The sequence below is a fragment of the Lepus europaeus genome, chromosome 12 (genome assembly GCF_033115175.1).
Source record: "Lepus europaeus isolate LE1 chromosome 12, mLepTim1.pri, whole genome shotgun sequence".
Taxonomy (NCBI): domain Eukaryota; kingdom Metazoa; phylum Chordata; class Mammalia; order Lagomorpha; family Leporidae; genus Lepus; species Lepus europaeus.
Window position 1 is genome coordinate 28271934 of NC_084838.1, and position 27232 is coordinate 28299165.

The following is a 27232-nucleotide window of genomic DNA, read 5'->3' on the forward strand; positions in this document are numbered from 1 at the left end:
ATCTTTTAAAAAAATATTTTTTATCCGTTTATTTGAGAGGCACAGAGAGGGGGGGGAGAGAGAGAGAGAGAGAGAGAAATGGAGAGACAGAGAGGCAGAGAAAGAACAAGACAAAGAGAGAGAACTCCATTCACTACTTCATTCCCCAAGTACCCACAATGGCCAGGCCTCAAGCTGAAGCCAGTAGCCAGGAACTCATTCCAAGTCTCCCAAGGAGGTTGCAAGGACCAACTATTTGAGCCATCACCACTCCCTCTCAGAGTCAGTTTTTTTTTTTTTTTTTAACTTATCTATTCATTTGAAAGGCAGAGATACAGAGAGAGAGAGAAAGAGAAGGAGAATCTTCCTTCCATTGGTTCACTCCCCAAATGGCTGCAACAGCCTGGCACTGAAGCCAGGAGCCAGGAGCTTCTTCCAGGTCTCCCACATGGATGCAGGGGCCCAAGTAGTTGGGCCATCCTCCACTGCTTTCCCAGGTGAATTAGCAGGGAGCTGGATTGGAAGTGGAGCAGCCTAGACTTGAACTGGCACCCATATGGGATGCTGGCACTACAGGCGGAAGCTTAACCTACTACACCACAGCGCCGGCCCCCAGAGCTGGTATTGAACATAGGTACTCCAGTATGGGACTTGGGAGTCTTAACTACTAGGTTAAATGTTTGCCCCAAGAAATAAACTTCTAAGAAGAGCATTAAACTGTGGGTTTCTCAGGAATATTCAACATGGTTAGGTTTTCATTTCAATGCCATTTCTTATTTAGGGGAATAAGAAGGTTATTCTTAATGGAGTCCGTCTTGATATAGTTTTCACATTTTGAATGTAGGGGGTTATAAGAGTTAAATGTTGAAACTATCCTTGTTTTTAAGCAGATTTTGACTTTTTAGTGGGAGGGACTATAAACAGCTGTCTATAACACAAGATAGAAGAAATAAGGGTCAAAAGCCATATAAAGGGATTCTAGGGAAAGGGAAATGAGATCAAGTAGTAGAAATCTAGGAGGACTTCATGGAAAAATCATGCAGAACTTATCAAGTGACATTTGGCACAAGGGGAGAGATGAGAATGAGTGAGCGTAGGGGAACATTTTTGCCAGCATTGGGAATCACAAGAGTAAAGTCAGACAAAAAGAGGGGCACGTTTGAAGGTTACCAGGTGAAGTTGTTTCATTGGCATGTGCAAGCCATATAGAGACTGTGCAAGGTAAAGGGGAAAGGTACGCTGGGGCCAGGCTGCAGAGGGCCTGTCTGCTGGGGTGTGGCATTGGTCTCAACCCCAGTAGCAAGACAGTAAAGCTTTGGTAACAGGGATGTGATGTGTCCACTGTAACTGAAGGGGGTAGGGGGTGACAAAGAGAGAGGCAGATGATGCTGGATTTTTCCAGACCAAAGACAATGGGCAGTGGAGGGTTTTGTCAAAGCCAGGATGGTGGCTGTAAGATGGAGAGAAGGGGGGGGCTTAGTAAATTTATGAAAGTCTTACTAAAAAGAAAAGAATCACAATTTCTTTTATTCAATAATTTATTTGCAATAAATTAACAGTTAAATAACAAATTATAATAAATAGTTAGAAACTCACAAAACACATCAACAAGTAAAATCTTTGGTTGATATGTCTAATCACATTCTACAAAGAACAATGATTCTATTCAATAAAATGCCATCTTAAGATTACAGAAAATAATTGAAAAGAGGTGAGCATATTGTCAATCTACAATACTTGGTGGCTGAGCAGGGCTGTAGAAAGGCTGGACTTGGGGCTATGACTTCTAATTTCCACTAACTGTCCCTATGAACTCTGGAAATTCACCCTAACACCTGCTGGACCCATTTTCATGCCCCTAAAATGAGGGCATGGAATTAGCCAATCAAATGATCTATATGAATCAATGTGTGTGTTTATACTTGGTTTCCAGAAGTTCTGAGTGCTGTCCTAGGAAGCCATTTACTTTTGTTCGAGTAACAGAATAGCATAGGTTAGGCTATCTGTCTGAGCTTTCTTGTTGGGCTTAAATGACCTGTAAACGTATGTGCCACCCAGTGAACCATAAAGTATTTGAAGCATACAGTTTACCATTTCAGTCACCAAGCCTGAAGTATGGGACACCAAAGAAGGCTCTAGAGTGATATTTGAATGAGCTCTAGTCTCATGGATACCTTATTAATGTGGTTTGTAAAAATTTCTATTCATTTATTTATTTTGTATTTATTTGAAAGAGAGAGAGAGAATCTTCAATCTGCTAGTTCACTCCTCAAATGACTATAACAGCTAGACCTAGGTCAGCCCAAAGCCACGAGCCTGGAAGTCCATCCAGGTTTCTAAGTGGACAGCAGGGATCTGAGTACTTGAGCCAGCACCTGCTGTCTCTCATCGAATGCATGAAGCTGCATTCAGAAGCAGAGCCAGGACTCGAACCAGGCACTCTGATATGGAATGCAGGTGTCCCAAGCAGTGTTTTAACCAGTGTATCAAACACATACCCCTTTGTCAAAGTTTTGGTCCACATTTGGTGACTGCAATTCCTTTTGATGGTCAGTGTAACCTAATACATCTTGACGTACAAAATTCAAGCAGGCAAAAAAATAAGGATGAATTACATGAAGTAATATTTTAAAGGTTGATTCATTTACTGAAGGAGTTCCTATAGGATTTATTTTTTTTCTTTTCTTTTCTTTTCTTTTTTTTTTTTTTTACAGATAGAGCTAGACAGTGAGGGAGAGAGACAGAGAGAAAGGCCTTCCCTCCGCTGGTCCACCCCCAAATGGCCGCCATGGCCGGAGCCACACCGATCCGAAGCCAGGAGCCAGGTACCTCCCCCGGTCCCCCACACAGGCGCAGGCACCCAAGCACCTGGGCCATCCTCCACCGCCCTCCCGGGCCACAGCAGAGAGCCAGACTAGAAGAGGAGCAACCGGGACCAGAACCCGGCACCCACATGGGATGCCGGCGCTGCAGGCGGAGGATTAACCAAGTGAGCCACGGCGTCGGCCCCTAGGATTTCTTAATAGTGATCCCCCTCAGAGTTTCATGAAAACTCAATTTCTTCACAGCTTTTTAGAAATACTTCATTATAGTTTGGTGGAAAGGCCCTCTTTATGCACACAGAACATGAACATGGACCCAAAGCAGGAAAGGGGAATCATTCTGAATAGAGCCAAAAACCCCACATTCAGGCAAAGAGGTACTTTCTGCTTTCCTCCACACACATTATTTTTTTCTGATTTTTTTCATGTTAATGTAATATGAATAGAAAGAGAACAGATTCAATGTAGTTCATAGATACAATTCCAAGAATATGATAATCTCTTCCTTTCCAGAACACATTAAAATGAAGCTAACATAAAAAAATCCCAGATGAAGGGCTGGTGTTGTGGCATAGCAGATTTAGTCACCTCCTTGCAATGCCAGCATCCCATCTGGGCACCAATTTGAGCCCCGGCTGTTCCACTTCCCAACTAACTCCCTGCAACTGCACCTGGGAGAGCAGCAGGAGATGGTCCAAGTATTTGGACCCCTGCACTCACATAGGAGACCTAGATGAAGCTTCTGGCTCTTGGCTTGAGTCTAGCCCAGCCTTGACCATTATGGCCACTTGGGGAGTGAACCAGCAAATGGAAGATCTCTCTCTTTCTCTCTGTGTGTAACTCTGCCTTTCAGATACATAAAAATAAATCTTAAAAAAAAAAAAAAAGGGTGGCTGACATCGTGGCATAACACCCTGGCCTTTGCACACATCTAGGGAGTGAACCAGACCAGTGGATGGAAGTTTCTCTCTCTCTCTTCCTCTCTCTCCCTCTCCCTCTCCCTCCCCCTCTCTCCCTCTTCCTCTGTGACTCTGACTTTCAAATAAATAAATAAATCTTTAAAAAATAAATACCAGATGAGGATAAGTAATGTTACTCAATTGACAACTGATAGCAAAACTTTGAAATGTACTATCACCTGGTTATTTCGGATCAGACTTGAGTCCATGTAAGCTTATTAGAAGAAATGCACCTTCAGAGGAAGATCCCTTGGTCTCTGTGCTTATGTTTGCCTGACCCAGGCTGGGGCCATGGGGAAGTTTACTGAATATAGTTTCAATAAGTGACCTTGAAAGGAATCTTATTGATGGGATAAATACATTGTGACATAGTGAGATTTCTGTATATAGATTAATGACACAACAACCTATTTTGGAGGAATGAAATTGTGAGAGTCTCATCCAGCCTTCCTCTGATCACCAAACAAAGGGGGCTCATTTCAACCTCTTATAAATAAAATTCCTTCTTTCTAGAGTGGCAGGAAATGACCATTCCCCTATTGCATTTACACTGGGACATTTCTAATCTCAAATCCATCAACTTGCTACTTGTAGTTCAGTAGCACTTGGTACTTTACCAATGTATTGTCAAGAACTTTGGGTATAATCAAATGACATCATTTGTATTCCGGGCTCAATTATGGGATCGATCTTTGAATAACAGGGTAGCATGTGGTGATGAGTTTGGTCAGAACAATGCCATTTCACACACTTGTTAGGACTCGCCTCTCCATGTAAGAGTGAGCTAATGCTCCTCAGCTCTCTAAAGTCTATTGTTTACTCCAAATGTTTTGTTTAAGCTCTCTGCTAAATGAGTTGTTAAATGCTAACATTTAGATTTTCACAATTATAATTGCGATTTACAGGTCTTAAGTCAACAAGAACTCAGGCTAAGTTGAAATTATTGATAACTGATATGTGAAACTAGCAGGTTAGCTAACTTAGCTATTTGTCATAATAAAACTATGAACTCTAACTCATAAATTACCGAGTCCTTTCCTTTCACAAGTATAACCCTCCGTTTGGCTTTAGAGATGACATATGCAAAACCAGTGCAATCCGAGGAACATCTCCCAGTTCCAGGGGGTTCAGAGGACATGGAGCTCTCCCACATGCATCTGCAAAGCTCCCACAATCCTCATGCCACAGGAGGGCCTTCTGTCCGCTGCTTTTCCCCTCAAGTCTCTCTGCTTGGTTTCTACAGGGGCTGTTTTCATCATCAGTCTTGAGATTTATTGTGTTCACTGTTGATTAAGCATGTCTCATTTTTCTAAATAAACTTGAAAATACGTCCTCTAGAGAAACACTTATCCATTTCTCTGAGGTCCCTTATGATAAAACTCCTTTTTCATAACTGAAGACACTGAATGAGTCAATGATTTTCAAACCTTTTTTACGCTTATAATACATATTTTTTTCAAACACCTTATGCAGAACTTGGATTTAGAAAACAGAGGCAGGCCACTCTGCCAGAAGTCCCAGGGGTGGTGGACTCCAAAGCGACATCCTTCATGGCCTCCTTTTGGCTCTCCACAGTGGTACCAGGGCCATCTTGATGAAGCTTAGCTTCCTGCCTCACACGACTGTCATCAGGTTGACTCTAGACATTGCAAAAGGCTTTCCACACCTGGTAACTTCTGGGTGAGTACCGCCCTGGCGGATGACACTAGCAGTCAGAACCATCTTATGGGAGGTGATGGCTTGGCCCAGGTGAAGGGAGCTGGTAATCATCAAGCAGAGTTCTGTTCTCCAGGCCTGGCAGGTGGGGTCCTTGGGGGAAGAGCCCCAGAATGTTTCCCTGAGCAGCCACTCCTGGTTGCTGCAGGCTTTGCTCCCCCAAAACCTTGACCAAGAAGTTAATATACCTCATTGCCAAGCGGAGCGTTTCATTTTTGCTCAGCTTTTTGTCTGGAGGGTGGGTGGGAATGAGCTTCCTCAGCTTGGCGAAGGCACTGTTGACGTTCTGCTGCCGCCACCGCTCCCGGGTGTTTGTGAAGATCTTCCGGGTCATGTTTGAGGCCCTGAGATGGGAAAGAGAAAGGGCCCCGAGGGCCAATACCTTACAAGAGGCCTGGCTGGTAGCACAAGTCCTGCCATGAACCTATCATGTTAGGTGTTCTCAACCTAGAATTTAGGACATTTATCTCCTCACTTTTGGGTTTTCTGAAATTTCCTTTTCTTATTTTTTTTTTTTCTTTTTGATAGGCAGAGTGGACAGTGAGAGAGAGACAGAGAGAAAGGTCTTCCTTTTGCCGTTGGTTCACCCTCCAATGGCCACCGCAGTAGCGCGCTGCGGCCAGCGCACTGCGCTGATCCGATGGCAGGAGCCAGGGGCTTCTCCTGGTCTCCCATGGGGTGCAGGACCCAAGGACTTGGGCCATCCTCCACTGCACTCCCTGGCCACAGCAGAGAGCTGGCCTGGAAGAGGGGCAACCAGGACAGGATCGGTGCCCCGACCGGGACTAGAACCCGGTGTGCCGGCGCCGCAAGGCGGAGGATTAGCCTAGTTAGCCGCGGCACCGGCCTGAAATTTCCTTTTAATAAGGAAAGAAAATGAGGGAGGAATAGGGGCAGGGTAAGAACAATGCCTTTCAACTTTGTTCTCTCTGGCTGTTTTGAAGGTTCCAGTTAGTCGGTTATTTATCCCAACACCCTCATTACTTCCATTATAGACAATTCTTCCTTATTGTTAAAAATCAGGTACAGAACAGGATTGAGAATATGTCTGAATAAAATATATATTTAGCCAACAGGGAACTGAATCAACAGTATATCATAAATTCTTAAGAAGAAAAGAGCTATGATGCTAAGTTTTGTTAATCAAGTAAGATTTGAGATGGAGAAGACAGTTTTGCTCTCCCTTAGCGCTCTCAAACTGTTGCCTGCTCCAGACTTAGCTCTCCTCATTACCGGGACCCTTCTAGTTCCTCCAAACAGTAATAAACATTCCTAATTCCACCCTTTTGCATGTGACATTTTCTGTTCCTTGAATTCCCTCCCCACTCTCTCCTTGCCTATTTCTGCACATTCTTTAAAGAGCAGCTCAAACCCTGCCTCTCCACCAAGCCCTGACTCTACAGGTGTCTGCATAGCAGGGTAGGATTGCTCTCTAGCAATGCTGCAGCTCCCCTGTGAGCCACGCCATCTGCAATCTGGAGGGTAAACAAGTGACAGTCTACAGCTTACAGAAATATGTTGTCAGCATTTTTTGGATGCATGCATTCAATAAATTATGAGATATTCAATACTTTTTTCACAACATAGGCTTTGCATTAGATAACATTGCCCAACTGTAGGCCTAATGTATGTGTTTTGAGCTTGTTTCAGGTAGGCTAGGCCATGCTGTGATGTTTGTAGGTTGGATGCATTATATGCATTACAAGAGTTCCAGTTTGCAGTGGGGTTAACAGGATGTAACCACATCATAAGTGGAGGAGCACCTGTGTTGTGCTGGCTGCTGGAATCTAAGGAGTCAACTGCCTGTGTTGATATTCCAGAGAGAAACTTAGCGCATGCAAAAGCAGCAACCAGGTATTCTAACGGGCTTCCAGGTAGCCCATGTCCCAAAACTTAACAGGGTATATCAGGCGATCTTTCTTTCTTTCTTTTTTTTTTTTTTTTTTTTTTAAGATTTTATTTATTTATTTGACAGGTAGAGTTACAGACAGAGAGAAACAGAGAGAAAGGTCTTTCTTCCGTTGGTTCACTCTCCAAATGACAGCAACGGGCAGAGCTGTGCCGATCCGAAGCCAGGAGCCAGGTGCTTCTTCCTGGTCTCCCATGCGGGTGCAGGGGCCCAAGCACTTGAGTCATCTTCCACTGCACTCCCGGGCCACAGCAGAGAGCTGGCCTGCAAGAGGAGCGACCAGGACTAGAACCGGCGCCCTATATGGGATGCCGGCGCCACAGGCAGAGGATTAACCTAGTGCGCCACGGTGCCGGCCCCTGGCCTCTTTTTTTGAAATGCCACAATGCCCTGTCCATTACCTTTTCTTTACCCCAAAGTCTTTTCTGAATAACTTGGTCTTAGCTTCTATAATGAAAATATCAGTGCATACAGAACTGTACCTTAACTGTACTTAAAATGCAGAGGTTTAGAACTGAATCAAGGGAACTTTAGGATGGACAGAAAACTCAAGTCTCATTCACACTGACACTGGCCAGGACTGTGGGAGCAAAGTTACGTTCAAGCTTCTCTTGTCAAAAGAGGTTTTAGCTCATTCACTAAGTCAACTCCAATCCCGTGGGGGTTTTTTTTCAAGCTGGGAGCAAAAAAGATTAGTCAGGATAAACTAACTGTGGTGCTCTAAGAGGGCTCAATCCTATTGTACTGGAAGCAGACAGAAGGAGCAGAAAGAAGCAAAGCCTGGCTTCTAAAGTGGAACCTGCCATCCTAGGAGGTGCTTAATAATTACTTGTTGATTTATTCTCAAGTGTGTGACTCTTCTTCTCCACGGGGGGGGGGGGACAGAAATTAGTCACTAAACAAGCTGGAAAAGCTCAAAGTAGAGGTCACTGGAAAATTACTTAAATACTTATTAAATCAAAGGAAATTGCATTTAGTGTTCTTCCAACAGCAAGGAATGATTGCTGCTAATCTCCACTGCAGAGCAACGTAAGAGCTAAAACAAAACACAACACACACATGTACACTAGATGCCACAGACGCAGAGAACAGCTGACAGAGGTAGAAACAAAGGTGAAGCATTTAAGTCACACACAGAATCAGTGGCAGAGCCAATGTCCAAGTTTGGGTTTTGGTGACCACTGAGTACTCCCAGGTCAGGATTTGTAACTTTTTTGTGCCTTCGACTCCTTTGGCAGTCTGATGAAGCCCAGGGACAGATTCCTTCCCAGAATAATAATTTTAAATATATAATATTAAAAGAACCTTTAGTTCCCTTTTCAGGATAATGATTTTAAATGTCTAAGTTAAAATAATACATCAATAAAAAATAATCAGTTCTACTTATTAGTTATTAAAATAATTAAAGTGCAATACAGCAGTACATGTGCTTCATTTTAACACATAAAATAGCCAGACTTATTACCGTAATTCCTAATATATGATTTATAAATGACCTTTTCCAAAGATTTGTGGCATCCATCTGTGATGTGAGATGCAAGAAGCTATGATTTCTATTGGTGATGGTTTCACCACCTCTGCTAATATTATTGTTTTTTATTACCCATATCAATAAATAAAGGAAATGTTACACTCAGAATAAAGTTAGAACCTTCACAGGACCCCTGAATTCTATCTGTGTATCCCTGTGTGGGTAGAGGCTGTAACCCAGGTTAAGAATACCTGCACTGGGGAAAAGCCAGGGTAGATCCAGTAGGAATAGAGATGTCCACAGACTTCTCTATATTGTCACCATGGAAAGTGACACATGACCTGAGAAAAGAGTGACAATTATGCCCTTAGGGAAGGTGCCGGATGCCCCCAACAGGAGCTGCTGCTCTTTTGTGCCCTGTGGCCCCTGGATACAAAGCCACGGCCAGCTAGGAAGGAGGAGGCTAACCTCCCTACCCGGCCGGTCCCAGGCACCCAGACTCACAAGGCTCTGGCTGTAAACGCGTCTCCTAGTCTCAGCTCCTGGACTCTCATCTCTCTCTTGAAAGTAAATGGAAGCACTTGTCAGAAAGACAGAGATGAAGGGCAGTTTATAAAGCTAGATTGAGGGAAGGTGCCTCACCCCAACACGAGTCACGGTTCTGCCTTTTGAGATTATTATAGAAGTAGCTTTTACGCTAGTTTAAGAAAAAGAAATCAACCAGTACACAAACATAGAACTTAAAATGGCAAAGACTCCAACTTCTGCCTACACTCATCCACACTCTCCAGCACACACTTCCACATTCGCCCTTTAAACATCACTCTACACGCTGCTATTATTATGCAGTATACTTTTTTCACTAGACAACTCTGCATATGGATGCATTTACTCAGTACACACACCATGGACACCGTTCTCTGGGAAGACGCTTGCGGTTCATGCAGCTCTCTCTGCAGCTCACTAGTGAAGTGAGCTCAGTACCCGCTACTCCCATTTCCCACGCCCCGCCAAAAAACCTGCCCATGCCAACCCCACCTGCTGCCCATGCCTGCTTCACTCCTCGGGTTTTCCCTTTCTCCTTTTCAAAATCTTTGCATTGTGCTGCAGAGCATTGCTCTGCCCAGTAAATATTTCGGGAGTCTGGGAAAGCAGCTCGCGGCTGAAGTTTCGCAACTGTCTGCCAGGTGTGCACAAGTGGCTTATGCAGGGGCACGAGCTACAGAAAGGGACCTGGGAGATGCACTGCGGGGCGGGGTCTCCGGCATCGCGGATGCGGGCGGAGCTGCACCGCCAAGGAGTGCTACCTTTGCGGCGTGCCCCGCGCCGCTGTCCCGAGGAAAGCCCCCAAGTCTTCCCATGGAGCGGCCACTACATCCCTGCCCTCCCAGATGAGGGTGGCTCGGACCCAGGGGACTGAGTAAGGAAGCTCCAGGCTCACGAGCCCGGCCGGGGTGGTGTCCCCGAACCCCCAGACTTGACGCACCTCCTCGCCGGGAGCTGGGAATCCGCGCCGGTGCTGTCGCCGTCGCCGGCCGTGTACGCCCTCGCCTGGACGCTGCGTCTCGGCTGCCGCATTTATAGGACACCGTCCTTTGTCTCTTGGGGCCCGGGTCCCCGCCGGAGACTCCGGCCAGTTCCTCGCCACTCCCCGCGCTGGCTTCCTGGGACCAGCCCTCCCTCGTGCCCTGGAGAGGGGGCAAGGGAAGGAGAAGCCCGCTTTGTGTAAGGCTTGGGGGAAGGAAGGGATTCTGCCCTCCCCATCTGGACTGGGGGTGCCTCTGGGCCGCCTCCCTCACCAACACAGGCAAACATCATAAAGTCTGTACCGCCATTAATTCAGCAGGTGTTGATTTAAGCCCAGTGAGGCTCCAACTGTAGTGTGAGACCACCACTTGCTTCAGAAAAAGACCCCAACCCCATAGCCCAGGCCCACAAAATCAGGATTTTGGGGACAGGGTGGGGTCTGAAACTGACATTTTTTCAAGTACCCCAGGAGATTAAGATGCACAGCAAAGTTAACAGTCCCCCACCCCAGATGGATCCATGTCAGTTTCCACAGTGCCCAGCGCATCAGTGATGGAGGGGCCTCCTCCGTGCTCTTTTTTCTTTCTGGGCTAGCCTCCTTCCATCATCTAACATTAGGAACAACCCTGTGAACCCCCTCTCCCCTGGTCACATTCTGCTCTCCACTTCTCTCAGAGTTAAGGCCTTTAAATGTGCCATCCGATCCCCCCTTCCTTATGATCTGCCTGTCCCTTAACTTTTCAAGGTTCATGGAGCTCTAGGGCCCCGGCCTGCCCCGCACCTCTCTCAGTCTCTCACTTTCAGAAATGCACCAGTAGCCCTCTTGCCTTGGGACCTTCGCACTGTTTCCTCTTCCTCCCAAATTACCCACATGATTCCCTCCCTTAGCTCCTTTCATTCATTCAACAAATTATAACTGAGGGTCCTCCACGGGTTAGGATCCATTTTCGGTGCTGAGGACACAACTTCAAATACAACAGATACAAACCTCTGGCCTCGAGAAGCTGCCATCATTCTTTACTCCAATGTTATCCTCTTGTTAACGAGCCTCTGACCGAAGACCAAACTTGAACCTTCCCATGCACAGATTCCTCATGCTTTGTCGTTTTCCTTCTCCTTACACTCAGCCTTACTTAGCAGTACTTCTTCATCCTGGCTCTCTCTTCCCCGTGCCACCCCACTCCCAATGTTGGCTGGTCAATGAATGAATAAGAAATGAAATTCTAGGTGCTGCTGTCTTTGAAAGACTTGGCATAGCATAGGATTTGGCACAATAAAGTCACAAATATATCGACAGCTTTGTGGCTAAGCTCAAAGGGCTCTTACCCAGCTTGAAATTCCTTGTTTGTTGTTCACTTGGGTGATCCTGGGCAAGTTACATAACTTCTGCCTGCCTCACTTTCTTCATCTACAAAATGAGGCAATGGTAGGATTGTGAGTATCAAGTAAGGAAAAACAACAGGTAAAGCATTTAGCACTGTAACTAGCACATAGTTTATTGTAAATTTTTATTGTGGCTGATTCTGTTTTTGTTACAACTACTCACTCCCTTCCCCATGAGAGGATCCACTCCCAGGCACGTGACTGGCAGCACTTCCCTATACTTCCCTGAACAATTGCCAGGTTTGGCCATGTGTCTTGCATCAGCCAATGGAATGTGAGCAGACCTGACACAGGTGAGAGTGGAGCAGAAGCTGTAAGAGAGATTACAGGTTGGGCCCAGCCCTGAGAGGGTCATGCTTGGACCTAGCAGCCTGGACACCATGCAGAGAATCCACAGCCAATGTCAGTCTTGTGTAATGAGCTATGCTTTGCTGTTGTTGTAAGCCATGGGGCCTTTGGTGCTATTTTGCACATCCCAAGCCTCCTCAGCCCCTGGGAAGATAAACTAATTGCTTTATTATAAATAAAAAAGGATGCTGTATGAGGGTCAGATGGGTGTATGTGCAGGACATGGAAGAAGGCTCTGCATTTGCCTTTAAGGAGCTCACAGGGTTTGGAAGAGAAAGGGTGTGACAAAATGACTGCATATAAGACAGCTATCATTGCCAGCGAGTGTGAAATCAGAGTTAGGAATACAGAAGCAGAAGCTGGAGGATCAGAGGTTACTGGTGGGGGGCGACAGCATTTAAACCAGGCCTCGGGGGCTGGGGTTGCAGCACAATGACTCAAGCCTGCACCAGTGATGCCAGCATCCCATATGGGACTGCCGGTTACAGTGTGGCCGCTCTACTTCCTATCCAGCTTCCTGCTAACTCACCTGGAAAGCAGCAAAAGATGGCCCAAATATTTGAGCCCCTGTCATCCACGTGGGAGACAAGGATGGAGTTTCTGGCTCCTGGCTTCAGTCTGGCCCAGACTCGGCCATTATAGCCTTTTGGGGAGTGAACCAGCAGACAGAAGAAGTCTTCCCTCTCTCTCTCTCTCTCTCTAATAAGTGAAATAGATCTAAAAAAAAAAAAACAAAACAAAAAAAAAAAAAACAAAAAACCCTAGCCCTTGAAGCAAGGCTGACTGTGACATTTGTGGAACTCAGGACAAAGGTACAAATGGAGACTCCTGGCCCATCCCCTTCCCCATTATTTCTCTATCCCTTAGTTCTGTTCTGTTCTGTGATGGTCTTGGGTATACGGTGTGGACTCCCATACAGACCTAAGGAAGAGTCCTGTGCAGGCCCTGAAAATGACCTCAGGTCCATCTGAACAGAAATTCAGGGTCTGGGATACCCAGAGGGTGGCTTAGAAGGTGGAACATTGAACACTGAGTGGACACTGGAGGAGGCCCTGCGTGCCCGGGTGGAAGGGTGGTAGTAAAAGCTGGTAGTAAAAGCCAGTAGAATACAGTAAAAGCCAGGGGGGTGGGAGAGGGGGCAGACTAGGTGAAGGCAACTGTCTATAAGCACGGAAGAATCTGTTTAGTCATTGCTTACAAGCTTGTTCTGCTAACAGCACAAGAGGATTGACTGCAGAGAAATAATTGTTCAATTTGTGCACAAGTACAAAAGAATCTTTAAAAACGCAAACTACTATTTGCAGTGCCTTTCCCTGACTTGCTCCCCTTTCGGCCCCTCTCTTGTCTCTGTGTGCTTGGGAGGAGAATTTCTGCTTCACAGTGCCCGTGCTCTTGCCCATCCACCTGATTATATCACAGTTCTGATACCTTGCTAGATTTTAAATCAAGAATCCATAGCACCCTTCATTTCAGCCAAAAAATCTGAGCAGATATATTTTCCCAATGGCTTATTTTACAGTTATGAAAAGGAACAGTGTGAGTGGGCTGCAAGATTGGAAATGTGTGATGCGAAATGAAACGCCAACCAGCTGTAAAACTGGATCTGTGTGCAAGGGGACAAGGATGGACAGAAAGGACACGGAGGACGAAGAAAGGAGCACAATTGTGTTGATATATGGGAACCAGGGTTGAACTCATTTTTGGATTCACTTTTAGAAATAGGGAAAGCATTTTAGGGTACCATTCCACTAGCTAGGATCATTCAGAGTGACAAGCCTCTCCCACACCAGGCCCCCAGTGTACATTTAGGGGCCGGGTCCTGCAGGGGAAGGGGTTGGAGTAGGAATTTACATAATCCGATTATTGGAGGATTAGGTTTGGGCAGCTAAATGTCTCTGTGTGCTTGAGCTAAAACCCTTACTATTCATGGCTCTCACCGCCCCCCTGGAGAGACTGCACCTGCGAGCTCCTAGCAAGGGAAGAGGAGGCTGGGAAGGGACGGGCAGGTCACTGGAAGAGTCTGGGTACTGTCAGGCTCTCTGGTTCTTCTGGTTTAATTGATCTGTCTGGATCAGCCTATGAATACTGGCCCTCTCATCCTAGCAGGGGTTGTCAGCTTCAGGAAAGACCAAACCAGGGGTTTCTCAGAAGGGATTTCTGCCAGGTTAGGGAAGTGTAGGCCCAAGGTTATCTTAGGTAGAAGTCAAGCAGCAGTCTTACCTAGTCTTAAAATGCCCTTCCTCCCCTCTTGATTCCCAAACCCCCAGTCCTGTGTATTGAGGCCCTAATGCATGCATCCATCCGGCTCTCCATTTATCCAGTCCTCTAGTCACCCCTTCTGCCATCCAGCTATTGTACATGCATCTATCAGTTTATTCAGCATCTGAATTCACCGGGTCTTGAAATTTAATCTAATTGACTAGCAAATCCTTCTAGGTAAGTTTTGTTTCTTCATGAGTTCTATTTTTTCTTAAATCAAATTTGGTACTTTTTAACATGTGAGTTTTTTTTAAAGATTTATTTTATTTACTTGAAAAAGAGCATTACAGAGAGAGAGAGAGAGAGAGGTCTTCCGTCCGCTGGTTCACTCCCCAATTGGCCTCAACGGCCAGAGCTGTGCCGATCCGAAGCCAGGAGCCGGAGCATTTTCCAGGTCTCCACACCAGTGCAGGGATCCAAGGACTTGGGCCATCTTCCACTGCTTTCTCAGGTCATAGCAGAGAGCTGGATCAGAACTGGAGCAGCTGGGACTTGAACTGCAGAATGGGGCCACAGTGCTGGCCTCGACATGTGTTTTGACATTTTCAGAATCATTAGTAGAGTGTGATAAGCAGTTATTCAATTAAAAAAATTTTTTTGTTATCTCTCTCATGCCTCATACTATGTGTTTATGACTTCTCTGTCTCACCTTCAAGTTTGTCCATTTTATTTTTCTTTTAAAAAATTTATTGGGGCCGGTGCTGTGGTGCAGCGGGTTAAAGCCCTGGCCTGAAGCGCCGGCATCCCATATGGGCACCGGTTCTAGTCCTGGCTGCTCCTCTTTGGATCCAGCTCTCTGCTATGGCCTGGGAAAGCAGTAGAAGATGGCCCAAGTCCTGAGGCCCCTGCAACCGCATGGGAGACATGGAAGAAGCTCCTTGCTCCTGGCTTCGGATTGGTGCAGCTCCGGCTGTTGCGGCCATCTGGGGAGTGAACCAGCAGATGGAAGAACTCTCTCTCTGTCTCTACTTCTCTCTGTAACTCTGTCTTTCAAAAAATCTTTTAAAAAATTTATTTATTTTCACCTTATTTGGAAAGAAGGGAAGGGGGGAGAGAAGGAGAGAGAGAGACAACAGAGACAGAGAAAGAGACAGAGAGAGATCTTCCATCTGCTGGTTCATTCCCCAAATGCCTTCATCAGTTGGGGCTGGGCCAGGCTGAAGGCAGGAACCCGGAACTCTATCTGGGTCTGCCTCGTGGGCAGCAGGGACCCAGTACTTGAGCATTATCTGGTGCCTGCTGCCTGCCAGGGTCTGTATTAATAGGAAGGTGGAATCAGAAGCAGTCAGTACTTAAACTTAGAAACTTTGATACAGGATGTAGGCATCCCAAGTGATGTCTTTTTTTTTTGAAGGTTTATATATTTATTTATTTTACAAAACATTGCATGTCTGTCAGCAGCACTATTACTTCTTTTGTTTTTAAGTAGAATCAGATTCCACAAGGAAGAGAAGACAACTGGCAACATACACACCTCCAGCATAGACAGCAATCCAAGTAGTGAGAGAGGGAATTCTGAGGTCGCCAAGAACATAAGAGAACATGCCAAGAACATAAGAGAGAATGAATGACATACACCATTAACTTGTAGATGATGAAAATTCTGATTTAAAAATCCAAAATTTAGCAACTGCAGAGGTGAGGATTTTTTTTAATAATGTTAATTACCTTTTTTTAAAAAAAAGATTTATTTATTTATTTGAAAGGTAGAGTTAGAGAGAGGCAGAGGCAGAGGCAGAGGCAGAGAGAAGTCTTCCATCCACTGGTTCACTCCCCAAATGGCTGTAACAGCTGGAGCTGCGCTGATCCAAAGCCAGGAGCCAGGAGTTTCCTCCAGGTCTCTGATGCGGGTTCAGGGGTCCAAGCCCCTGGGCTATCTTCTGCTGCTTTCCCAGGCCATAGCAGAGAGCTGGATCAGAAGTAGAGCAGCTCACTCTTGAATTGGTGCCCATATGGGATGCCAACACTGCAGGTGGCGGCTTTACCTGCTATGCCCTAATGCCTGCCCCGAGGTGAGGTTTTAATATTCATGTTAGTCATAATGGACAGCCTTAGAACAAGTAAGTATCACTTTGAATAATGGGGTGGTACAAAAATAACATGGTGTCCAAAGGAGATTGCTTAGCATACACAGGGGCTTGAAGACAGTGCTGGGAAAATGAAATTAAGATATGTTTATCTTAGTGCAAAAATTTTCAACCCATCCATAGTTTTTTATGATATATACTTTCCATAAATTTTTTGAAGACTCATTATGTCATCCCAGATGGCAGCAAGTGGTGTCTTAACTTCTGTGCACAACACCTGCCCCGACTCTATTGTTCTTTTTTTTTTTTTTTTCTTATAGGGGAGAGCGCGAACGCAGTCCCCCACTACCACAAACTATGCAGTCGAGTTTCCCACATTTGGGGAAATTGCAGGGGTCAGCACATCCGGAGTGCAATGGATAAGCCTCGCCCTGGGAAAACCACCTTCGTGATCATGGTATCTCCCCTGCCAGGTAAGTATCTATTGTTCTTTTTTAAGGTAAAAAAAACCCCTATCTTTGGGATTCATTTTTATGACTTCCATTACATAACATCTACTATATCTTTATTAAATCTGCTCTTTTTATCTGACTATGTTTCTTTTATTCCCTTTCCATCACTACCACCACCCCCTTCTAGGATTGAATGCTTATTTATTTTTCTTTCTTGTTTAGGAAGAAAAATATTCCAAGCAATGAACTTTTTTTATAATAGATCTTTGGTGATATCCAGTGTTCCAGTTGTGGTATCACTGTCCATAGTTTCTAAAGTCTGTTGGTTACTTTTTTTAGAAAGTGTTTTATAGTTATGTTTTGTTATATTTTTTGGTAACCATGTTATAAATTTCTAGCTTTACTGCAGTATAGTCAAAGATGTGCCCTGTATGCTTTTGGCTTTGATTTGAGATTTTCTCTTTTATATAACATACAGTTGGTTTTTATCAATGTTTCATAGGTACTGGAAAAGCAGGTATACTTGGCTTGAGAGGTAAAATATTTTTATACATATCCATTAATTCAATCTTTCAACCCTCTATATTCTTGGAAGTTTGAGTCTATTTCATCTATTAAAGAGAGAGCTGTGTGAAAATCTCCTTGTTCCTTCCTTTTTCTGTTTTGAGGCATGTTTGCTTAAGATACGATATCTTTTGAGGCACTGCTTTGGAAGCATACTCAGGGAAATTTTATTGATTTAGGTAACTATCCCTTATCATAATAAAATCACCTCCTTTGTCTTGTTTCTTGTAATGAATTCATCTTGTTTTATATTAGTGTTACAGCACCTGTTTTTAAATTTGCATTGTCCAAATTATACAGTGCCCATTCTTCTATGGTTACTTTGTGGGCATGTGTGTGTGACACTGGTATATGAAACCTTTTCTTGGTAACTCTCTACTCTTTTTTAAAGGAGTCCCCATCTCCATATTGAATTTTTTCAGAACGGATCTCATTCTACCTTACTGACTATGTTTTAAATTTCTTGAGGGCAAGAACTTTTTTGTTCATCACTAGAGCTCAGGAACTGTGCCACCATACACAAAAGCTACTTTTGATAAGACATTTCATTGAATGAGTTCAAGAAAGTCTGGCTTCTTTCCCTAGACAGCTGCCTTCAGTGTGCCATGCTTCTGCCAGCAGACACATAGCTGTGGCTTCGAGGTCAAGGTTTTCAAGGCCATGAGAGGGGATTTTTGGTGATTAGTTGTTTTTTAAGGGAAAAAGAACATTCTGGCTACTAAATGGAAGTGGCAAGAAAGGCCATGGGGGGACCAGTTAGGAGGCCATGACAGGAAAGCAGGGAAAGGGATGATAATTTGACACTGATGGGGTGTCACTGAGCATCAACTCTGGTCCTGACTCTGAATTCTCTACTCACATTATTTAAACCTAAGTGCTGGGTACCTTGTAGACATTTCACTCATGTTTTCTCATTTAATATGATAAATTACATTTATATATCAATTATAAAGTTATATAACAAGTTATCCTAGACAAAACAAAATATTAACAACATAAAAAGTTAAAATTCTAGGATGCATAGTCAAAGAAAACAAAGCCTGCAGCATAGAGCTGTTTCATTAGTGGTTCTTAGCCATCTTTCCAGAGCCAGCACCAGCTGCAAATTCTCATGAAGTCAAAGCTGCTGCACGCACAGGACCCACAGGGCAGTTTAGGGATGCTTAGCTCACATCCTGCGAGGGTCTTCTTGCCTCCCCCAACCCATCCTCCTCAAATCAGAACATTATCCAGCAAGCAGCTGAAGATGAAAGCAAGTGGCCCAGGAAACCAGGGTGTGTAGAAGGGAGAAATGCACCGACATGGCCCACATTTCCGCCCGAGTGGTGGGAAAGGTGCTAGAGAGGTGAGCACTTTGGTCTTCCCTCACAAGGAAATGCAAACTTGGTTGTTCTTTCATCATTTTTGGATTTCCCTGAAATCATCCCCCAGCCACAACAGAGAAGAGATGCTAGAATCTGTAGTGTAGAGTATCTTACATAAACTATAATTTTCTGACCCTGGATAGGAAGCAGTGCATTTCTGTTTCCTATAAATGGGAATAATAAATACTCACTGATTCGCTGTGGACTGAGATAAGTTACTGAGCAATGCCAAATGGGAGGCAGTCTAGTCAGACAGGTGAGAGATCTCTGACTTGGCTTTGGAGACAGACTGACCTGCTCTGATACCAGCTGTCATCCAGGATAAGTTACTTAACTTCTAGCAGCCTCAGTGTTCTGATCTGTAAAATGGAAATAATATCAACTCATGAATGAATGTGAAGATTCAATGAGCTAATGTATGTTAAAGTTAATGCTTTGGAGAGAATACTAAAACCTGGCAGTGATAAGCATCTAATGAAATCATACTTACTCAACATTTATTGTCTTTTTGTTTTATTTTTATTACCAGAAAAACTATCTCAAAAGCTAGATACGGGACCTAAATTTATGCCTCTTCCCCCAAAGGTCACTTTCAGTTGTTTTCTTTCATCTGCTCAATCCAGTATTCTGGCTCTACTTTGCCTCTGAGTTGCATCCGTCCTGTGCTTAGACACATTGATCTCATTGTACTATTTGGAGCAAAAAATTTTTCTCTTGAACATCAGGACTTCTTTTTAAAATTTTGATCCTCTGGCAACTCAGATCCAGATTCCATGGCTATAAACCACTCTCTCCCCACCCCTCACCCCTCACCACACACACTCTTCTAAAAGACACCTGGTGTTGAGGTCAGGCAGGTGTTTCTGTCTAGAGCAAATGTTGACTGTTGAAGCATAAAGCAGGGCACATCACTGTTTGAAGTGAGTGGGCATTTCTTCCCATAGTTACCAACTAGAGGGACTTACAGCCGTGGGTGTGCCCAGCTGCTGACAAGGCCAGGCTGCCAGTAGGCATGGGGCTGTGAGTGCTTCAGCCAATAAACCCAAGGACAGCAGGGAAAACAAGGTGGTGGCAGTGTGTGGAGATGAATTGGGCAGGACCAGGTCCTGGAGAAAGAAAGGAGTGGGTGGGACTCCCTTTCCCCTCTTTATTCTCTGGTCTTTGTAGAAGGGACAACTCATCAGCAGTCCCCTAGATGAGGATTTAGATGCTCTGTGGGCAGCAGATAAGACCGCAGCCTCCTTGCAGAGGTAAATTCATTGAATACTGCCCCATAAAGTCAATACTGTCAGGTTTATCAGCTGTCCTCATTCTCCATTCAGCCCCCTGGGGACCAGACTTGAAATAAAGGCCACAGTTCCAAGGGCTGAGAGGGAAGGTGCAGGAATGGGCTGGGGAGGGGCCTCTGCGCCCTTGGGCTGCATTTCAGGCAGGTGGGGGAAATCTGCCTGGCTAAAGCTGCCCAGGGCCCTCAGCTCCCCAGACTGACAAATCCTAAACCAAACACATGCACACCAGTGGGTGAAGGAGGTACCCCTTATCCTGCAAATCCAGCAGATGTTTCCAGGAGGCCCCACTGGGGCATCTTATGAAAATTAGAGAATGATTATTCTCACCATGCTTTTCGTAACACAGTTCTGCACTACCCCAAAACATATCTATTTTTTTAGCTGATGGGATTTGATTTCTTTGCAAATTGTTTGAAATACACAGGCTATGAGGTGGGGTTTCAGCCTCATTTCTGAGACTCACGCTGTAGCCTAGGCAGACAGACTGCTTGAACAAGCTACAACCTCAGAGCAACTCCTTTTTATTTACCCTTTGGAGCCCATATTCTGCAGAGGTGAACAGACAACTGGGAAATGAGCACTAAGTAAAAATTCAGAATTTAAATTCTCTACTGGGCCTATCTCCTTTCCTTGGTTCTGCTCTCCCCAGTTCCCACAGTTAAGCCCTGTGGCGTCCCCCGGTGAAAAGTCCATCTTGTCCTGGTTTCTAATTGAAGCAGCAGGTTTAGAATGGCCTCTTCCCTGTATCTCTCTTGCATTACCTAAAGTGTGGTACCCAGGCACAGCACTGACCATTGGGCTTCCTTGTGTCTCTACTTGTCTGCCACATTCCAACAACTGCCTTCATATCTTGCCCATGCATCCTCATTCTAGCTCTGTCCTGAACCTCACTACTGGCTCTCCTGCCCTGATTCATCCCACTGGGCTTTTGCCTTGGCTTTCAGAGGCCTGGTTTAATTCTCTAAAACCCTCTGTACAAGAGCACACCTTGTCTCATCACATTTCCCCTCTCACCTACAGCACGGCCTCGAGCTCCATTTCTCAGACCACCACCCAATGTCCCCTTCTCACCTGGCCTAAAGCCCTTTTTACCTCTGGACTCCCTGTGTCTGCACCGGGCTGGGAATTCCTATGAGTGTTCTTACCTGAGCCACTTAGGGTTTTACACTTGCCTGGCTAAGCTTCTGTCCCCAGCCCCTACAACTGCTGGCATTCTAGGGTCTTTAGGATCAGTCTCACTGAGCCTGAAATCCATATCCCTGCTCTGGCCTTGAAACATTCACAGGTATTTGCTGAACCTCAGCCTTTAGTGCAGTTGTAGCTTGTTCAAGCAGTCTGTTCCTGCTCTTTTTAGAACTTTGTCTAGCCTTGGTGCTGTCTGTCATCTACAAAGTCTAGGACTGTTGGTACCCCCGCCTCAGCCTGGTCTTTGAGACTCAATTCTGTTAAGTGTTGTGTTTTAACTCCATTCTCCTCTCTTTCCAAAGGACAAGCCCTGTACCTGTGCCCTTGAGGCCAGGGTCACTTCACATCACCAGTCCTCAGGATAGGACCCTCTACTCAGGAGGGCTCCGCTCCTGCTAATCCCATATAACAACTTCTCTGTAAGATTTCTATTTCAGAGCCCTACTAGCTACATAATGCTATTTAGGTCTCAATTAATTAAACATTTATTCAGTTACACTCTACAGATATTTTTTTTTTTATTTGATAGGTAGAGTTAGTGAGAGAGACAGAGAGAAAGGTCTTCCTTCCATTGGTTCACTCCACAAATGGCCGCCACGGCCAGCAAGCTGTGTCGATCAGAAGCCAGGAGCCAGGTGCTTCCTCCTGGTCTCCCATGCAGGTGCAGGGCCCAAGCACTTGGGCCATCCTCCACTGCCTTCCCAGGCCACAGCAGAGAGCTGGACTGGAAGAGGAGCAACCAGGACTAGAACTTGGCGCCCATATGAGATGCTGGCACCGCAGGTGGAGGATTAACCAAGTGAGCCACGGCGCCAGCCCTACACTTTACAGATTTCAAATACTCAACAGTCACTTGTGGCTACTGACTACAGATAGAAATCATTTCCAGTATCACAGAATGCTCTAGATATCCTTTGGTCTCCCACTAGGATGGGAGAAAGATGGTTCCTAGCAAATTACAGCTGGAATGATATGACAAGATACCCTGCTAAAAGAAAAGTTTTTTAATTTGTTTATAAGATTGTCAGGGTTTTTTTTTTTTTTTTTTTTTTTTTTTCCCTGCCAAACAGGAGGATCTGGCTGAATTAGGTTACCCATTTTAGGCTCAAAACCAAACTTACACACTTGCAAAACTGATTTTTCTTTTTTTTTTGACAGGCAGAGTGGATAGTGAGAGAGAGAGAGACAGAGAGAAAGGTCTTCCTTTTTGCCGTTGGTTCACCCTCCAATGGCCGCTGCGGTCAGAGCATTGTGCTGATCCGAAGCCAGGAGCCAGACGCTTCTCCTGGTCTCCCATGCGTGTGCAGGGCCCAAGGACTTGGGCCATCCTCCACTGCCTTCCCGGGCCATAGCAGAGAGCTTGCCTGGAAGAGGGGCAACTGGGATAGAATCCGGCGCCCCAACCGGGACTGGAACCCGGTGTGCCGTCACCGCAAGGCGGAGGATTAGCCTGTTAAGCCACGGCGCCAGCCTTGATTTTTCTAATTGTACTTGAAAGAGAGGGGCTGGCGCCATGATGTCACAGGTAAAGCAGCAGCCTGCCATGCCAGAATCCCATATGGGCACCAGTTCGAGTCCTGGCTGCTCCACTTCTGATCCAGCTCTCTGCTATGGCCTGGGAAAGCAGTAGAATATGGCCCAATTTCCTTGGACCTCTACACCCAGGTGGGAGCCATGAGGAAGTTCCTGGCTCTTGGCTTCGGATTGGCACAGCTCTGGCCATTGCAGCCATCTAGGGAGTGAAGCAGCAGATGGAAGACCTCTCTCTCTCTCTCTCTCTCTCTGGTTCTGCCTCTCTGTAACTCTGCCTTTCAAATAAAAAAAAAAAAAATCGAAAAAAAAAAAAAAAGAGAGAGATTGAGTGGTATGAACCTTTCAGAAAATTAGTCACCCTATTATCTTTCCTGTAAAATTAACTAGAAAATATTCTCCAAATTGTTGAGACTAGAGAATAAATTTTGAATTTGGAAGTGATACATATTAAGTAAAATTATAAAGAATTAAGCATGACACCAGCTGCTAAAGGCTTTTTGCAGATAAATCTACTTGGGAAAAGGTCAACTATGAAAACCATAAATGAATAAAAAAGAAAACTTTTTTTTGAAGGGTATGGATATTTGACTTCCAACACTAAAGTTGAGTTCTTTTTTACAAATTTTTTTCCTTTTTAAAAATGTTTATTTTCAGGGCCAACGCTGTGGCACAGTGGGTTAAAGCCCCAGCCTGCAGCGCTGGCATCCCATATGGACACTTGTTCAAGAACCAGCTGCTCCACTTCCGATCCAGCTCTCTGCTATGGCCTGGGAAAGCAGTAGAAGATGGCCCAAGTCCTTTGGCCCCTGCACCCGCGTGGGAGACCTGGGAGAAGCTCCTGGCTTCAGATCAGCTCAGCTCTGGCCATTGTGGTAGGTCATCTGGGGAGTGAACCAGCGAATGGAAGATCTCTCTCGCTGTCTCAGGCTCTACCTCTCTCTGTAACTCTTTCAAATAAATAAATCTTTTAAAAAATGTTTAATTTCATTTACTTGGAAGGTAGAACCAGAACAATAAAGAGAGAGAGATCTTCCATCTGTTGCTTTCTCTCCCTAATGCCACAATACAATTTGGGCTAGTTAGGGCAAGGGTGAAGCCAGGAGCTGGGAATCCCATCTGGATCTCTCACATGAGTGGCAGGGGCTCAAGCACTTGGGTTATCACTGTTGCCTTGCAGGATCCATCAGTAGGAAGCTGGATCAGAAAGAGGAGCTGGGACTCGAACTGGCACTTGGATGTGGGGTGTGGGCTTAACCCACTGCACTCCCAAAAAACTTAAAAGTTATTAAATTTATACAGCACATAAATGAAGAATTAGAGGATAGAAAAGTGAAAACAAAAAAACTGAAAACCTATTTTAAAAAAAGATTATTCCTTTCACTTTTATTATGAAGAGTGTTAGCTATTATGAATATATGTAAAATAAAATCATAATGAAATGAATAGCACATAGTACAATGTTCACAAAGAAAGAATCAGCAGGAGTTGATGATATCATTATTTTAGATTGTAGTTATCCTAATAGGAGTGTAATATCTCATTGTGGTTGTAATTTATCCTTCCTTCGTTAGTGACGTTGGGCATTTTTTCATCTGTATATCCTCTTCAGCAAAATGCCTGCTCATGCCTTCTGCTCATTTTGTAACTGGATCTCTTAAAAAAAAAAAAAAAAAAAAACAAAAAACCCTGTCATACAGTTTCTTTATATATTCTAGATTCCAGTTCTTTGTCAGGTAGCTTGCAAATGTTTTCTCCTAGTCTGTAGCCTGATGTTCTATTCTCTTCAAGTGAGCTTTTGCACAGCAGCTGTTTTTTTTTTTTAAGATTTATTTATTTTTTATTTGAAAGGCAAAGTTTCAGAGAGGCAGAAGCAGAGAGAGAGGGAGGGAGGTCTTCCATCAGCTGGTTCACTCTCCAGATGGCTGCAACCACGAGAGCTGAGCTGATCCGAAGCCAGGAGCCAGGAGCTTCCTTTCAGTCTCCCACATGGGTGCAGGGGCCCAAAGACTTGGGCCATTTTCCACCGCTTTCCGAGGCCACAGCAGAGAGCTGGATGGGAAGTGGAGCAGCTGGGACTCGAACTGGTGCCTATATGGGATGTCGGCAATGCAGGCAGTGGCTTTACCCACTATGCCACAGTGCAGGCCCGTTTTTGTTTTTGTTTTTAATCTTAATGAAAATATCAGTTTTTCCTCTTATGGAGTGTGCTTTTGCTGTCAAGTCTAAGAAATAACTCTATATAGGCCTATATCATGATTTTTCTCCTAAAGCTTTTATAGTTTTGTGTTTTAATTTTAAGCATGTGATTCATTTGTTTTTGCTTCCAATTCAAATTACATTTATTCTTATTTTTAGAAAGCTTTTATTTAATAAATACAAATTTCATAGATACAGCTTTAGGAATATAGTGGTTCTTTCCCCCATATCCATCCTCCCACCCCCACTCCCATCCCACCTCGTACTCCCTCTCCCATCCCATTCTTCATTAAGATTCATTTTTAATTACCTTTATATACAGAAGACCAACTCTATACTAAGTAAAGATTTCAACAGTTTGCACCCACACAGACACACAAAGTATAAAGTACTGTTTAAAGACTAGTTTTACCATTAATTCTCAGAGTACAACTCATTAAGGACAGAGATCCTACATAGGGAGTAAGTGCACAGTGACTCCTGTTGTTGACAATTGACACTCTTATTTATGACATCAGTGATCACCTGAGGCTCTTGTCATGAGCTGCCAAGGCTATGGAAATCTCTTGAGTTCACAAACTCCGAACTTACTTGGACAGGGCCATAAGCAAAGTGGAAGTTCTCTCCTCCCTTCAGAGAAAAGGATATCCTTCTTTAATGGCCCCTTCTTTCTACTGGGGTCTCACTCACAGAGATCCTTCATGTAGGTAATTTTTTGCCACCGTGTCTTGGCTTTCCATACCTGAAATGCTCTCATGGGCTTTTTAGCCAGATCCGAATGCCTTAAGGCTGATTCTGAGGTCAGAGTGCTGTTTAGGGCATTTGTCATTCTATGAGTCTGCTGTGTGGCCTGCTTCCCATGTTGGATTATTCTCTTTTTAATTCTAGCTATTGTTATTAGCCAACACTTGGTCTTATTTATGTGATCCATTTGACACTTATTCCTATCTATATGATCAGTTACACACTTAAAATGATCACTTTAACTAGTAAGATGGCATTAGTACCTCCCAGCTTAACGTGATTCATTTTGAGTTCATTTTTTTAAGTGACTTATTTTTTTGAAAGGTAGAGTTACATAGAGAGGTAGAGAGAGAGAGAGAGAGGTTTTCCATCCACTAGTTCACTCCCCAAATGGATGCAACAACTGGGGCTGGGCCAGGCTGAAGCCAGGAGCCAGGAGCTTCTTCTGGGTCTCCCATGTGGGTGCAGGGTCCCAAGGATTTGGGCCATCCACCACTGCTTTACCAGGTGCATTAGCAGGAGCTGGATTGGAAGTGGAGCAGCTGGGACTCAAACTGGCTGCCCACATGGGATGCCAGCTCTGCAGACTGGGGCTTTAACCTGCTGCACCACAGCACTGGCCCCTTTAGGTTCATTTTTAACATAAGAAGGCTGAGGTTCAAGTTGAGGTTTTTGTTTTTTGTCTATAGATGTCCAATTACTTTAGCAACATTTGTTGAAAAGGCTATCCTTTCTCCACTGGATTACTTTTACACTTTTGTCAAAAATCAGTTGACATATTCATGTAGGTCAATCTCTGAATTATCTATCTTGCTTCATTGATCTAAGTGTCTGTGGGCTCAACCTGCAAGGCCCACACTGTAGGGATTCTGGGGCAACAGCGTTTTTGACAAGAAGCACTGGAGACAGTTTCAATGAACATTTCCATTTATTAGCATTTAGGCAAAAGCTTTTATAGGGCAGGCTAAGGGGAGTAGCTAGCTCAGGGTAGCAACACTAATTCTGTAGGATAAGGCCAATACTGGAGCTGCTATGCTTCTCCAATCAACTTGAAGATCCCACAGCCCATGTAGCCTTCCAGGTGGTCTTATGGCCATGGGCCACATCTGGGAGCTGTTTATCTAGCTGACAATCACAAGGCTCCTCAAGAGGAAGCAGGGGTGGGGGAAATGTGCCTGGGGCCCCGGCCACCTGCCAGCAGTCAGGCCATATGTAGGTCTCAGTGTGCTGAGTCCTCAACCAGGGTTTTTACCAGGGAGCATGGTGTGCTGTGCCCTCTTGACCTCCTGCATAGGCTAGGCAGGCAGTCTTCCAGCCAGGCACAGGATCACCCACATGTGTCTATCGCTGCTGCACTTGATTGTTAGGGCTGCTATAAAAAAAGTACCATAGACTGGGTGGTTTAAACAATAGAAAGTATTTTCTTGTGGTTTCCACAGAATTCAGGACCAAGATGTTGTCAGGGTTGATTTCTTCTGAGGGCTGCATCTAGGTGTTTATAGATG

The 27232-nt window shown here is 44.7% G+C and overlaps 2 protein-coding genes and 1 non-coding gene across 8 annotated transcripts in view; all 3 read right to left on the reverse strand.

The window, feature by feature from the left end:
- Nucleotides 1-1616: 1616 nt before the first annotated feature.
- TAL2 (TAL bHLH transcription factor 2) lies at nt 1617-10434 on the reverse strand. The gene is made up of 2 exons (XM_062207828.1): nt 10343-10434; nt 1617-5820 (listed from the first exon to the last, which is right to left on the reverse strand). The coding sequence occupies exons 1-2, from the start codon at nt 10432-10434 to the stop codon at nt 5484-5486; spliced, it is 429 nt and encodes a 142-aa protein (XP_062063812.1). The 3' UTR covers nt 1617-5483.
- FKTN (fukutin) overlaps nt 5734-27232 on the reverse strand; it is a 105368-nt gene continuing 83869 nt past the window's right edge. Inside the window, exons 13-14 of one of the 6 annotated variants that reach the window (XM_062207821.1) lie at nt 11710-11791; nt 10456-10544 (exon numbers count right to left, since the gene is read on the reverse strand). In XM_062207821.1, coding sequence (XP_062063805.1) covers nt 11736-11791 — 56 coding nt within the window. In that variant the 3' untranslated portion in view covers nt 10456-10544; nt 11710-11735. Of the gene's footprint in view, nt 5821-10434; nt 10545-11709; nt 11792-18977; nt 19140-24210; nt 24441-27232 lie in introns of those variants that run through there. The other 5 variants (XM_062207825.1, XM_062207826.1, XM_062207820.1 and 2 more) reach the window with 5 other exon arrangements.
- On the reverse strand, nt 16718-16881 carry LOC133772114 (U1 spliceosomal RNA). The gene has a single exon (XR_009867739.1). It is a non-coding gene; the product is annotated as a U1 spliceosomal RNA (small nuclear RNA).

Bases quoted from the DNA above. Each gene is read 5' to 3' on its own strand.
- TAL2 (XM_062207828.1), bottom strand. From the start codon at position 10,434: ATGCGGCAGCCGAGACGCAGCGTCCAGGCGAGGGCGTACACGGCCGGC. The intron at 5,821-10,342 runs GTGCGTCAAGTC...TTCCCATCTCAG, and splicing joins TCCCAGCTCCCGGCGAGGAG to GGCCTCAAACATGACCCGGA.